Genomic DNA, 15,758 nt, shown 5'->3' with positions numbered 1-15,758 from the left:
ATGTAGAAGCATGAGTTGTATGTTGAAGGAATCTGTACTCTGAAATGTCACCATTGTTCCCTGTAACTAGTCTTGCAACCTCTGACATGAGAAGGAACATTCCAAACCTATTGTGTGGCATGGAAGGGGAAACTGAGGCACACAGCCATTGTGGTGGTCTGGCTAAATGCCAAGGGTGGAAGCATTTGTACCTTCTTTTACTGGACTGTAACTGAATTCCAGACATTGGCCGGAGCAGCTGTATGGACTGGTGGTCAGATGGGGCAGGACCCAGACCACAAAAGACCTGTTTGATCTGTTGGTGCTGCAGCATCTGTATGGGCTCTGCCCACCCGACTTGAGAATGTGGCTGACGGACCGGGGCCGAAGCAGGGAGACCGACCAACCCAAGGGAACTAAAGGGACTTGCCCGGCTGCATCACATGAAAAGGGCCAAGACCAAGCTCCTGACTTGGAGCCTCCCCCAGCAGGACTATGACGTGGAGGTGGTGCAAATCGAGGGGAGAACAGAGGGTACAGCCAATGCCCTGTCACAAGGGGAGAGCCCCGAACTTCCCCAGGTCACTGGCTGAGTGACCCCGCTCAGTTCGGTCTGGAAGGGGGGAGAGATGTGATGGAGTGGGGGATACCTGTGTGTGTGTGTGAGGGGCTCAGAGAGGGTGTGGGGCTCCTGCTGAGGGTAACCCTGACAACCAGGTAACACCTTTGTACTGCAGACAAAGGAGGAGGTGGAGCCTGAGGGGTTTGAATTGGAGCTGGGAGTTGGAAGCAGTTAGTCTGGGCTGAGGGAAAGAGAGACCAAGGAGGGGGCAAGGCCCCGGCTCTGGGGGCCCCTCGGGGCCTCCTCTCCCCAGCATGGATTGGACTGGCTGTCTCTGCCTGCTGCACTGACTCCTCTGTACGATGCTGTGTCCTGTCGGCTAATAAACCCGTTCTCCTGCTGAGTGAGAGACTTTTTTGCCTGCGGACAGGGTGCAGAGCTTGGGGGACCCCAGAACCCCATCACACTTGGTTACATGGTTGGTCCCCTCCTCTGACAATGACACGCGTTCTGCGTTGTGCCACCACTTGTGCAAAGGTTTTAAGATATTATGCAACACCTTCTGGAAACTGGTGTAAAATGAATAATCGTTAATTATTTTTTCACAGTCAAACGTGAATGTACCGTTATCCTTCGATTTACATGGAGGTTTTGTCCTGGGCAACCTCCATGTAAATCAATATTTTGTATAAATTGGGGGTGGGGAAGGGTTGGGGAGATCCCTGGAATTCCCCTGGCTGGTGGAGCGGGCAGCTTGGGGTAGAAGGAGGAGCAGCCATGTGGCCCCCCGCTTCTCCCAGACAGGGGACACACAGCTGCTTGTGCTGTGCGCCTGTTGGGCTCTCCCAGCCGGGGGACCCAGGGGGTGGATGGGGTGTTTCGGCTTGCACTTAACTTGCGTAAGTGCGAGTTAAGCACAAATCGAAATCATGCTTCTCGAGGGTTTACTGTAGCTCCAAATTTTTATTAAGAAAGCATTTTCTCCTAGTCCTGAGTTCTCTGTGTAGCTCTCCCATTGCTTCACAATGTGCTGTTTGTAGAAGTCGTTCACAGTCTGATTTTTCAGGGATACTGAACACCTGCAGATCCCATTAACTTCAAATGGAGTTCTGAGGGCTGACGACTACCAAAAAAATTGGTCCTCAGCTTCTGTGAGCCTCAGCTTTTCCCCTGAAAGGTGGAGATAATTTTCCTTGTTAAAGCATTTTTAGATCCGTAGATGAAAAGCGAGATGCAAGTGTCAGTAATAAAGCTATAACTTATTAGTTTGTTATTTCTGATTGTATTAATTACATCTGTTCCCACCTTTTTCATGTATTTAATAGTAGCGACCAGAATGTATTGAGATTTCATTGCTAGGAATTCATTGGGCGGTTGTATATTTCAAACAAAAATGCACTTTGGTATACTTTTATAAAATACTGAAACTAAAACAAAAATTCTATGGTCAATATAAAGGAACAGAATAAATGCTGCATGCATTTATCATACCCATATCATTTTCTGTTTACCCTTCATTCTGAAAAAGTCAGTAATTTGACTGATCAATGATTTATCCTCTAGTTTATTCAGATTAGAGTCCTGAGCCAAGAGCAGGTCCTAGGTAATGTTGATTCACATAGTAAGAAATGGTTTAATCTTTTAGAGAGAAATGAATTGGTCTGAAATCAACTCTCAAGGGTTGAATTGAACTCAGCGCACCTTAGTCCCAGTCTGATTCCTTAGGCACAAAATCATCCTTTTTACAGTTTTTGGATTAGATGTTCATGATGATCTGTAGACTTTCTGCTCATTAAGACCGTGATTGATCCTGTTCAGTGTTACCATCTCCCTTTACTAGTGTTAAAGCTGTATCAGTGAGTGGAGTTGGAAAAAACAGGCTAAACTTTGCTGGTTTTTTCCACTTCCCTAGAACAAGCATTTGAGCCAGTAAATGAACAATGACCGGAAACCTGCAAATTTGCCCATGAACAGTTTGATTTAACAGTAATTTGCTGGAATTAGTTTCTCACTGATTAGTTACAGATGGTTGATCTGAACTAGGATTTGTCTGCATGGAAAGTAATATTGATATCTAATTTGTGACTTAATATCAATATAATTAAACTGGGATAGCCCTCAGAAGGACACTCTTGTAAGAGTGTTTGTTTATTTTATTTTTTCTTTGTCAGTTTGGTTTAAACTGAAACTAAAAGGCCATGCTCCTGGTGAGCTCTCTGGTATAAATATGTTGGCTTAGCTGATACGAGTGTAACTATCCTGTGTAGTCAAGCCCTTAGCAGAGCTGTAAAGCTTGAATTATAAACTATATCTCAATCAGCTGATCATTTATAATCGTTTTGCCTGCTCCTCTGAGTTACTATGTAGTTCTTTAGCTACTCATTCTTCATTTAAGCTAATATATGGCTTTTTAAATGTATTTGCAGAGTCTGGAACAAAAATATAGACATTTGTTCATATTTTTAATGTTGTTTTGTTGAGGGAAATCTACTGTTATAAATATAACATCGTAAAATGTATCCTGTATGATCTTTATGTTAACAGAAGTAGTAGTCTTATATTGTAAGGGATCTGTAAAATGAGAAAACAAATGGCCCCATAGTTCGTGCAAGGCAAGTTAATGGTAGTGAAATGATTTTTGCTGAGGCAGTTTACTGAAGAATCTGTGAGCAGTGAGGACTGTCGCTGCCCGCTTGTGGTTGGACAGCGATATGAAAAGACATGAATGTCTGTGTGCTGCCTTGCTTTCTCGGTCCAGATGGAAGAATGTATGGAACTTAATAAAAGACACAATGACTGAGTGGGGAGGAAAAATGATGAAAAAATTTACCATCTGACCTTTTAAACCAGGTTTGATGCTGAAAATGCTGAGCTGTTGAACTGGATTTTGAAATCAAAAGCTGCCATTCAGGCCATAGAGATCAAAGAATACAAGAAGATGAGAGACACTTCGAATATGAAAGAAAAGTTGGAGGTAAGATAAGAAGATGGAAGGATTTTCCTGTGAATAGTTTTATTCTGTGAATTTTCACTTGGTATCAGCTAGAGAGACAGTCTGTTTCTGTGGATTGTCCCTTTGTTAAATGGCCATGCATGCTGACTAGACGTGGAACTCTGACAGTAGTGTGCCTGTTGTCTCATGCTTCTTGATTTCCTAGGATTTGGGGTCTTTTTTTCTTGCTGATATCTGTGATCAGTGGATTAATAGGAGGTGCTGGTCTTGTGGATGATTGTATTTTCTGGCCTTGTTTTGGCCTCATGGCTGACAACTGTAGACAGGGATTGATTGAAAACACTCAGATAAGTTTGGGAAAGTATAGAGCTGTGGGCGGTCTCTATACACAATCCCCTGGAGGCACATATTGACCTTCTGCCTACCCTATCCCACAAAGTGTTTTTATTGCTAAAGTAATTGGAATCTTACTACTTAGAATTTTAGCATAGGTCAGAGTCCCTGTAATTATAATCTATATACAATACTGTTGCTATAAAACTGTCGCCAACCTGTGATGCACTGTAGAATTTACAAGACCACGTGGGAGCCGTGCCTCCTTGGTTTTGGATTCTTGCCGCTGGAGGAGTAAATCCTTGTGACTTTTTTTTTTTTTTTTTAAAGCATTGCCTTTGCAGAAGCTTGCTCGATTACTAGCGGTGCTTGTGGTCTTTTAATGTACATATTTAAATCTCCAGAAGGAGGCTCACTTAACAGTGGGCTACAATGCAAGAACATGATGTTGAGGCTATATGAAAGGATGTTGTAGCTGATGCTATTATTATTGTTACTTATAAAGCCCCCTAAATGTGTGTGTCTCTTCATGAAACAGAAGTCCCTCATCAGAAGAGTTTACAATCTGCATTCCAAGTTCTGCAATTAACACATAGAAATCATTTTTCTGTGGAGCCCCATTTAAGTAAGCAAGGGTTCTGTGGAAGCATTGCGGTTCACTTGTCTGTTGTCAGTGGCAGGCTTGGAGTGCACGTTAAAGAAGAGTAGAAGAGGGTGACTAATACAGTAAACTTTTTCATATCCAGCTGCCCTGGGATCGGGAGGCTTCCAGATTTTCGAATATTCTGGATAATAGAGAGTTATACCTAGGAGTGCGTAACACTAAAGAAAAAGAAGATTAGATATTAAGAAAGAAACAAAATGTATGCAGAGTACTTTGTTTACAAACAGTAGTATGGCACACTACAACGCTTTACTGTATTTGCTGCATTTGTTTGTATTTACTTTCATTATGCTGTACTTACGGACAACGTAACTAAAATTTACTTATGGTTAAAATGCCAGTTATTTGAGAGTTCCAGATAATAGTATGCTGGATATAAAAGAGTTTACTGTATGGAGAAGAGTTGATGAAGAAAAGGATGAGGTCACCATCATGTATCAGAAGTGGTTATAATTAAGAAGTCAATTTAATTTTAGACTGTGGCTTGTAACTCTGCTGGAAGAGATGCCTTTTGAAGAGAAACACAAAGAAGGGGTATATTCAGTGCTTTTTTTTTTTTTTTTTTTTAAAAAAAAAAAAAACACCAAAAAAAAACCAAAACCAAAGCCAGTACACAGCTGGCTTCTTCCCCTTGTCCCCCACCCGAGTTCCCGCAAAGGGGGCTGCCAGTAGGGCTCTCAGCCCCAGCTGGCTCTCCGCCATGGGGCTGCTGGGTACTCCTGCCCCCTGGCTGGGCTCCCAGGGCTGGAGCTACCAGCGGAGCTTCGTGCACCAGCTGTGCCCTAACCCCTGTGACTGCTGGGGTTCCCCAGCACTGGCTGGGTCCCTGGGGCTGGAGCTACTGATGGGGCTCTCCAGCCCTGGCTCCTTCCAGCCCTGGAATGGCTGGGGTTCTCCTGGGCCTGGAGCTGCTGGCGGGGCTCTGCTCCCCAGCCATGGGTCTCACGGGGTCCCCCTGCCCTCCCGGCCAGGGATCCCAGCTGGAAGGTGCCCATATGGCATACCATGCTGTACCGTCACAAAAACCGCACTGGGTATATGCATGGTAGAAGAAGGAGCAGCAAGGGGTTTTGTGTGTTTGTGTGTGCTAGTTGTTTTAAACATTAAATAAACAAGTACAATGTGAGTTGTGAAGGGACATTCAGCTGGGCTGCTTGACTAAAGCAAAATGGAAATGTGGGGAATGAAAAGGAGAGAAGTGCAAAGGAGGAGGAGGATGGAACTCTTCCCGTTTTAAATTAATGGGCAAATATTTATTAAGATAAAAAAGCCAGTCAAAGTCAGTACTTGCATTTTGCTTCTAACCTATCTTCGCTAGCCGTGAAAAGGAAGGAAAAAGGGAAATTATTTTGGTAGTTTTGATTAGGAAATAAATTCAGGGTTGAGGAATTGGTGTTCAGGGCTCCCCACAGGGGTGGCACAAGTCATCTGAGGAGCCATCTCCCTCTACACAGTCACACCGAAGCAAAACACTCACTAGTACGGAGGTTTCTAGGCCTCCAGCCTTCCATTGCGGACTTCACATCCTGAATGCATCAAAATGACTATGAACCTCTCTGCCTTCAAACCAACTTTGAAAGCTCAGATTTCTCTCATTGGTTATTTTTTTTTTAAAAAGTAATGTTTGGGGAAATTGTAAAATGGGGAGAAAACTGAAGTTATTTAAAAGAATTAACACTTGAATTTCTTATGGTGCATGTGGTATGGGGTGGGGGGTGGGGGGAGTTTGGAGCCCTGATCTTGCAACCACCAGAGCAGCCCCAAAAGAACACATTAAAAAAAGACAGGCAAGGCATCATGGAGACGCACATGTCTGCAATATCTGCTTTGTAGGAAAATAGGAAGCTTCAATTTTCTCATGTTTTGGTGCATTCTTTAACAGAATTGTATACCCCCTCAGGGGCAATTTCTGTAGCTCACAATGTAAATCTTCTCAGCTGATAACATTGTTCACTTACTGTTAATTTGGGACCTCATCCAACCCATGTGAATTTATGAAAGTTTGCTAGTGAATTTAGGAGAGCAAAACGAGACATTGTAAGGTGTGCAAAATTAATTGGAAAGAATACTACTCAAAGCTTTCAAGTCTGAAAAGCCAAGAAGTTCTGTTCATTTGCTGAATTTGTCTTAGGCTAAGTATACTAAATATGGGTCAAACAACTAACAAAACACCATAATTTTATTCCTAGTGTTATGGTGGTAGTTTTTATCTTTGTCTTGCAACTAGCACTGGGAGCAAAAGTGTGCTGGCTTTAAATGCAAGAAGAAACTATTCCATTGGGAGCCAATAGAGGATGTAATGTGGCCTGCCCTTGCTGGCTCAGATAAGTAGGATATTACCTTCAACCCACTGTTCTCTTCACCACAGGTTTATTTGACTGGATTTTTTTTAAAATAAATTTAACTGAAAAGATCAGTTTAGCGTGGTGACAGTCGCGTATGGAATGGTTAAGATTTGAATTAGAATCATTATAGAGAAGGTACAAAATAGCATTGTCACCAGCCAAGTGGACTGCTTTGTTCACCTTTTATTTTTGACGTCCTGCTGCTATGATTAATCTTTTGCTTTTATTGTAACCAGTAAGTACTGTGTAAAACAGCTATGCATTAGTAACTGAAGCAAACATGACTGACAAACACTCAAAGATGCTTGCAAATGGGAATCTCGTGCAAGAAATCCTGAATTATCTGCAGTGTGGCAGGGATGCCTGTGTTATGTGCTGTACTGAAAAAGTTTCCATGTCAAAGGAAATACCCATCTTACAAATAACATTCTTTGTTGGGATTTGATTTGCAGGCCCTAGAAAAAGAAACAGTAGAGAAAAGCCCAAAGTTAGATGATCTGAGCCAAAGTGGACAGAAGCTGATGGATCAAATGGGAAAGGGTAAGAAATGTGTAAAATTCTTTCGTTTTGTTTTGGTGGAGTTAAGTGATTTATGCACTTAACTGAGTGGAAACATACGTTTATTGAAGATACTTTTCCAGGTTATGCTTGTCTTCATCTCTTCTGTCCTAGAGAGAGTTGAATTGATCTTAATTGGTGTTGATGAAGGCAATGTCTATGAATGTTATTTAATCGTATGAAAGATCAGCTCAGAAAACGTTTCTCTAGCATGTGTCCACTTCTTAGATTTTGTTTCATGTCCATTGAATATGTGAAAAAAGGCAACATTAAAATTATGTATTCTACTTTTGGAATCTAAGACAAAGAAGTTGCCTTCAAAACTTTCATGTTACTGGCTTGTCACTTCAGAGCAAATTTGAATTGTACAAAATGCAAGCGTACAGTAAGCCCTGGAGATATGCACAACCAAGGTGTGCATGTCTTAGGTTAATGCAACTGCTGACACTGACAGGAGCATGAAACCACTCCTGTCAGGGGTAGCAGCTGTGAGTCAGGATGCTGCCCCGATGATAGACGTCTCCCCACTCATGTCAGGGATGCAGCCCCCCCCCGCCCCCATATCTCAAGGGTTTACTGTATCTGTCTCTGGGTATTTGCGTTCTTTATGCATGTTTGTGATTGTGTACAAATTCTTGTCACTGTGGTTTTGGTGATGCAGTTACTACCAATGGTACAAAGGCAAAAGAGATGATCATCGTTTGAGACATTATCTTAGTGAATGATTGCCAGTTAGAACCCTAACTTCTCAAAACTTACTCCGGTTATAATTCTAATAAATATAATGAAATGCTGTCAGTAAAGCATGTCACATCCTCCTGCACAGCAGCTGTTCACATACTCTCAAGACAGAATATTTGTTGCTCCGAGATCTATTCCAGAATTGCTCTCTGGAACCATTGTTATGGTTTGCAGAGTTCCCGGGCATTGAAAAGGGTGATGCATATCACCATCATTGTGTTGACAGTGATGTCTGCATATCAACACATGCATTGTATGTCCAGGATAGGCTGTGCTCAAGCATGATTCTGCCTCGCCCCTGAGTGCTCATGGAGGATGTGGTTTTGTAGAACTAAAGGGCATCCTTCACACACTGTGATCTCAACACTCGCACTGTGCGTGTGAGGTCAGGCTGCGTGAAGGACACCATTTAGTTATACAAAATGGGATTCTGCACACATGCAAGAGTCATGGCCTTGCATACACGTGTAGAATTGCATGCCTTGCTACAAGTGTCATAGCACACCACTGGGGCTGACCATTTTTTTCTAACAGACTTTGTAAAACTTCTGGCAGGCTACCCAACAGGCAGGCTTTTTCCCAGCCGAGGCATCACTCAAAAAACCCTCGTTTGCTAATAATTTCCAGCCAGACTATTCTTTTCCTGCTAGGATGGAAATCTTTAACTTTATCTATGATCTGGTGTCACATTTTGGCATGCAGTCCAGACCAGTGAGGTGTCTCACAATGCTTTTCTGTTGTAGCTCCCAACCTGGGCCATTCATACCCACCCACCCCGGCAGGTAGGTCATATGCTGAGTGTCACTGTGCTAGAGAGTGCTTGTTCAGCGGTTTTGACCTCAGCAGCCTGTTCAGGTTCTTCATCTAGCTTTCACTAGCCATGAGTGAGTATTTGCAGGGTCATGCCAGCATACTCTGTGGTTCATTTGATCATTTAAAAACATAGGGTTAAAAAGAGACAAGGTGGGTGAGGTAATAGCTTTCATTGCATCAACTCCTGTTGCTTGTAGAGGCAGTCTTTTGAGTCCCACAGAGCTCTTCTTCAGGTCTAGGAAGGACACTCTGTGCATTACAGCTGAGGGTAAGATGGAACAGATTGTTTAGCGTTAGAAGTTTTTGCACATTTTGAGGGACCATTCAAGACTGAGTCACCCTTCAACACCTCAGGACATGTGGGACAAAAAGAGAAGTCCATGATCTTTGGTATTTAGCAGAGTAACACATGTAAATGGCCGAGCTTTTCTGTTGTAGGTTTCTTTTGAGGACGAAGATGGATTGAGCGGACAGGGTTGCTGACTTTCCAGTCACATGTAACTGACTACCCTTGTTCTGCCCCTTCCTTTGCATCAATAGGAAAAGCTTTCCTGTAGGTACAGTGCTGTCTGAACTGGAGGGTTAGTTCAGTATAACTGTTGCTCAGGGGTGAAAAAAATCCCCACCCCTACCCCCTGAGAGATGTAGTTATTATCGATATAGGTCTGTAGGTTAGATTCGTCACCTTTGTTTCATGACGCAGGGATGACTTCATGGAGCTAGGTCGATATTTGTGACATCTCTCCCCTCTCAGCAGATTGTAAAGCCTAATAAGTCCTTAGCTAGAGTTAATACCTACATCTTACAGCAGTGGTGTCCAATAAGAATTCAAAGATCACCACAGGCTTACCCTCCCCCTCCTCCAGAGCCAGGCTCCCACAGTCCCCTTTTTTAAATCAATCCTGGTGACTTGATGGGACTCCTCGGGCCACTGGAGCAGCCAAGGCTGTCGCCTGAGCAGCCGGGGCTGCTGAAACTGCTGATGGCACTACTGCAGCCTCTGTGGCTGCCACTGCTGCCACCACCACGTGCTTCTCCCACCCAGTGGTGGGACATGTGCATGGAGTGGGTGGACAGCACTCCCCACATACAGCTCTAGGAGGAGTCACATTTAAAGGGCTCCAACAGCACTTTACTGCTCCAGAGCCAGAATTGCCACACTGCAGTGTCCTGTTCGCCACATGTCTTACAGTGACATTAGTCACCAGTGTGTCGTTTAGCTTTCAGAGAAGACTTCCCCCATGTACCTTTGTAATACAGTTACATAGTGTTAGTGGGGTGTGCAAAGTCGGGGGTGGGGATGAAATTTCATAAGGAGAACGTAGCACCATTGGCTGCTGGGTCTCAGGCTCATCCAGCCCATTAAAAATAGTGAAATATGTTGTTGGTTTTAATTATGTGTATTCACATTTATGTACTGATTAGTCAAGTTATTACATTCTGCACACTTATTTTCTTACACACGTCCAAGGGATTTTATTTTCATATGAACATAACTGAAATTTCCGTCAGATTTGGATTACATAAGAGAGGTAGGTATGTGTGGGGGAGGGAGAGGGGTGCTGCTAACTGCAGGGATAAAAATTGGGGCCCAGCATAAAAAGTTTGCTCACCTCTGTTGTGTACAGTCAGTTGATTCAGTTGAATTACTAGTTTTCAAGTGATGCCTAATGACACATTTTGTGCAAAGATTGTTACAGTAGTGTGTAATGTGAGAACACGGGGTGCTTAATGTTGCACTGGGGTCCATAGTAGAGTGTGTCACAATCTCACAAGCTGATGGAGGCAATTCAGCATAGAGCTAGACAGTAAAAACTTGTAGTGCTTTGATTGTTCCTAGGTTTCAAGCATCTTTGGGAAGGAATCCATTTCTCTCCAAACTATGAAGGCCTTTTTGGCCTTAACAAACATTACATACTGATTATAATGCAAAATTTATGTTTCAAAATTTGGCTTGTAGCACTTAATAGGATACTACAGAAGAATTGTTCAAGTTTTCTGTCAAGAGGAAAAATACACAATGTCAAGCAAGACAAAACATGTAGAGTTCTCTTACAGATCTTTCCACAAGGGTGTGTAGTGTGAGAACACAGGGCTGCTTAGTGTTCCACCATGGTCTCTTGTACAATGGGTCACGAACGAATATACTTCACAAGGCCTTGTCCAAATACAACTCATATAAAGAACTGGTAACCTGTAACGGAAATAGCAACACAAACTTGCAACTTTCAAGATATAAAAAGAACTTTTAAGAATCTGAACTATTGGTTGTTTTGGGCTGAATTCAGAGTGCCTCAGTCATTATACTAGACTATTAGCTATTATAGCCTGGCTAATTACAGTTACAAATTCTTCTTATGCTTGAATATCCAGATACCTTATTAATAATAATGCTGCAGGGATGATGTTTTGTGAATCTGGAAATTATCTGTAAGATCACTGTCTTGCATTATACTGCCACAAGCCACCATTACTGCTACAAATCATGTTGGTTACTAGCACTGGAAAGGATTGCAAGTTTCATGGCAGTGTGATAAAGACAAGCATGCATACAACCTTTTAAGTGAACACTAAATCCGCAGTTACTTAGGCAACACGAGAAAAAAGCTAGTGAGAAAAGTGTGTGAGTGTGAAGTCTGTGATACATCTTTAAGTGGTGTATTGCACTGATTGTTCAAATTTATTCAGTCTTCTTTTTAAAGTGCATGTGAGCTAGAAAGAAAAATGTTTCATGCAGTGTCTTGTCAGTATTTGTCATGTTGTGTTTTGCAGCAATCGTTGATTTTATCATCTAGTTTGCTAATCACATCTTTCTACAACGTAACATTGTTTGGCATTGTTCCCTCTCTTTCCCTGCCTGATGATGCAGCACATCCATCCATCCTTTCAACAAACTCACTGACCCCAGTGCACAGTTAGGGACTGATGCTTTGGTGTTTTGCTGCTGCTCTTTTTCAGCAGTTACTTCAGAGTGCTGCAGGGGAAAAACTTCATCAAAAAGCCGATTAAATAAAATTAACCATTATTGAACAATGATTTAAGATGTTAACTTGCAAAATACAATTCAATATTTAAAATAAAATCCTTGTGTTTAGCTGATCATTGTAAACTCTAAATTTGTCAGATGGAGTGGCACTGACCGGCTGTGGCTGCTCTGGGTCAGTGACTGGGGCTTGTGGTGCTCAGGCTGCAGGGCTAAATATTGCTGTGTGGACATTAAAGGGGCCCTGTGTGGGTGGAGGATCCTGGATATTGGGCTGGAGTTCTAACATCTGCACAGTGGTTTCTGAGCTCCATGAGTCTGATTCTGCTTATTTAGTTGCCACTTTTTTGTTTTCATCCCTGTGTAGACATATGGTATGTCTTACTTGTGAGCTTGTAAATTAGCAGCCCAAATGCTTGTTACCACTATTAGACATAGCTTCGAGGAAGGCTGACTTGGAAGTTAAAACAAAACAATCCAAAAACCAGTGTGATTGTAGATGAAACATGCATATTTGCATTAGTATATCTGAAGAATGGAGTGATTGGATTTTTATAAATCAAGATGTGTTGCCATGTCTATAACTACAATGGTCACAGAGAGGTAGCTGTGTTAGTCTGTTTCTCACAAAGCAAAAAAAGTAATCTGAAAGCTCATCGCCTAATAAGTGCTATTTGACTGCTTTTTTTGTTTTATAACTACAATGGTTTATTTCCTTATTTAACTCAGAGGGACTTTTTACTGAGGATGTGAAAAATGCCCTGGAGAAGACACTGACAGAGTGGAAAGAAATGATTGGGCACCTGGAGGAACTGGCAAGGAAGATGCAGTACCAGGATGAAATAAATGCATACTTCAGGGAAATGGGTGAACTTGAGAAGATTGTAAATGAGAAAGAAGTGTGGCTTAAAAATGCCTCTTCTGCTGCATTGCAACAGCAATCTTTGACAGCCCTAAAAGAGTCATGTCAGGTAAGGTTGGTAACCTTGTTTTTGACATTAAACTTATAGCAGAACAGAATACTCTGGGTTAATTTAGCCTGTGTCAACAGTGTTAAGGGTAATGGGCACAATCACTCCTGTCCTATTTGTACGTGAGGTAAAGGCTTTTGAAAATGCTATAAATCTGCTGAATGGGCATAGCACAATGCTTTTATACAAATGGCTTAAATGTATAGTCTGTTTTTGCTTTTGTTTTTAATTTTTCACAGCGGGAGCTCACTCATCTGTTAAGTCTGTGCCCTCAAATTGAACATCAGACTGCTACCTGTAAGCTGCTTACATCCCAGCCTGCTGCTCCAAATTTCATAGAAGGCAGCTTGAGCAGTTTTACTGATCGCTTCAGATCTGTCCAACAGAAATTGGAGGAACAAGAACAGCAACTGAAGAAAGGTCAATATTCTGGTTTTTTCTGTTTTAAATACAGTTGGTGCCTCTGTTTTAATTCTTGTCCTTTATAAAAATAAGATTTTGATACAGACCCTTTTGGTACGCGATCTGATGTTCTCAGAGCCAGCAAAGAGTTGTTGCTGCACTGTATAATACGTATGATTGTCTTAGGTCACCACTGACATCCTACATAAATCGTATAATCACGCAGGCTGGTAAGGAAACATGATTAAAATAATTTTTGAGCGTAAGAATTTTTGAGTGAAATAATCTTTGATAAAAAGATGAGAACTTTGTAAAATACATAAAAATAATTTTAAAGTTTAGGTTAACAAGCACGTTCCAGTCCTACCTTGTGTATGATCCAAGATATGTGGTATTACAAGAAAGCCATGATTGTAAGACCCGTTAGTTGTGACTTCTAGAGCAGATTTACCGAAACTTCGTTCCAGTGCAGCGCCCTTCTGAGAACAAAAATTACTACATGACCCTAAGAGTGGGGATCAAGGCTTGAGGGGGAGGGATAGCTCAGTGGCTAGGGCATTGGCCTTGTTGGCCAGGATTGTGAGTTCAGTCCTTGAGGGTGTATTATCAAGGTTCTGGGGCAGGTTAGATTAAACGTATACGTCAGGGATGGTGCTCAGTCCCCTGCACTCACAGCAGGACCTGACCTCTTGGGCTCCCTTCCAGCTCTATGAGATACGTATCTCTGTTTTTCAATTCAGGGCCTGCCTGAGCCCTGTCATCCCTAGCAGGTGGCCAAAGCCCAAGCCACACAGCCTCAGCCAAACCTGAAGCCCTGTCGAGGAAGGGTGGAATTCCTTCAGCTTTGGGCTTGGGCCCCAGTTCCCAGCAAGTTTAATACCAGCTTGGTGACTCCATTCAAGCAGGGTCACAACTCACTTTGTGGTCCCAACCCACATTTTAAGAAACACTGTTCTAGAGGATTTATCTGACCAACTGAATCTCACAAAATCTCAATTTTTTTTTTGCACCCTGCACAACTGCTTAAATTGGTGCATGGTGTAAAGCAGAAGGATGTGAAATCACACACACTTTTATTTGTGGTGCATGGGTCAGTACTTGAATTTTGGCTTCTGTGTAGGGCTGAAATGCCCTTTTGGTTCAACCATTGTAATGGAAGTTGCCTATGCACTGCTGAGTTTGTCTTCTGACTTCCAAAATCTGGTTCTGTCAAGCAGAAAAATCGGTGATGGTAACAGTTATTGTTTAGGCCACAGACATAGGGTGAACTTAACTGGTTATGGGTATTTTTCTGCAAGTCTGTGAGTGCCCTCTGCTGCCAGTATAAAGTGAAAGACTGTGTCTACACTACAAAAATAACTTGGAAGTTGCTTACTTCGAAGTACAACTTCAAAATAAGCAACTTCAAAGTTGAGCATCTACACACACCCTACTTCCAAGTTAAACTTCGAATTAGGACACTACTCCATTCCCGGGAATGAAGTAAGGACTGTGAAGCTGGGCTCCCTACTTCGAAGGTAAGTAAGGGAAAATGCGTGTAGACTCTCTGCTGGGAACTTCAAAGTTAATTTGTAGTGTAGTCTCACCCAAGGGGAGATGAAGGAGCTCAGCATGTTGCACTCAGACAGTATAGTATTAAATATATACAAGGTTTAAGTGGAATAAAATTTTTATTTCATGGAGTCAATGGATAATTTCATGTGCAACCATAACCTCTATTTTTGTAATTAGCTGCAGCCAAATATATAAATAGTATAAACACAAGTAGATGGTAATGATCTGTTAAGGAATCACATTTGGGTCTTATATTAAGTGTTTTTTTAAACTTTGGAACTTTTTTTACTACTTTAACCTTCACTTCGCAATATTTTAACCCTTACACAGTGTGCACATCGTCTGCAGTGAATGAGGTAAGGGGCATCTAGTCTCATGTATTATTCACTGACACGAAATAAGGGAAAAAAGCAGTCATGAAGCACTTTACAGACTAACAAAAAAATTTATTAGGTGATGAGTTTTCATGGGACAGACCCACTTCTTCCGATCTTGAGGTAGTGCTGTGCTGAAAACAATACTCTCTGTTACTATGAAATAAGGCCTGAGCCCCACAGAGTAAGTATTATGTAACTGTATACTGAACAGTGAAATGTACACATTAAGCTGTACCTTTTAACATTTCTCTGCAAAGGCCTGATTCATCATTCACTCGTGCTAGTCAAAACGCTTGCATTGTCTTCAGTGACCTTTGGGTCAGGCCCTTAATCATTATGTAAAATATCATGGGCTTTTTACGAGGGTAGTTTACTAAAACTGCTAAAACTCGTACATATATGAACAACTTTGAAAAATACTGGAAGTTCATGGTAGGTAGTTAGCAGATAAAAGTTACGTCTAAAATGGGAGCTCAGAACTCCTTAAAACAGCAACTTACTGTTAGTTGATAGAAGGATAGTT

General features: G+C 42.0%; 1 protein-coding gene across 5 annotated transcripts in view; it reads left to right on the top strand.

Annotated features, from left to right (window-relative positions):
- Nucleotides 1–15,758, top strand: part of UTRN (utrophin) — a 560,266-nt gene that overhangs the window by 166,172 nt on the left and 378,336 nt on the right. For all 5 annotated transcript variants that reach the window (XM_074990438.1, XM_074990437.1, XM_074990436.1 and 2 more), the window contains 4 exons: nucleotides 3,392–3,515; nucleotides 7,289–7,376; nucleotides 12,661–12,902; nucleotides 13,142–13,322. In XM_074990438.1, the coding sequence (XP_074846539.1) occupies nucleotides 3,392–3,515; nucleotides 7,289–7,376; nucleotides 12,661–12,902; nucleotides 13,142–13,322 (635 nt within the window). The remainder of the gene's footprint in view (nucleotides 1–3,391; nucleotides 3,516–7,288; nucleotides 7,377–12,660; nucleotides 12,903–13,141; nucleotides 13,323–15,758) is intronic.

This window comes from Carettochelys insculpta, chromosome 3 (assembly GCF_033958435.1).
Source record: "Carettochelys insculpta isolate YL-2023 chromosome 3, ASM3395843v1, whole genome shotgun sequence".
Classification (NCBI taxonomy): domain Eukaryota; kingdom Metazoa; phylum Chordata; order Testudines; family Carettochelyidae; genus Carettochelys; species Carettochelys insculpta.
The sequence above is the reverse complement of the archived record's forward strand: the minus strand, read 5'-3'. Positions and strand labels throughout refer to the sequence as shown.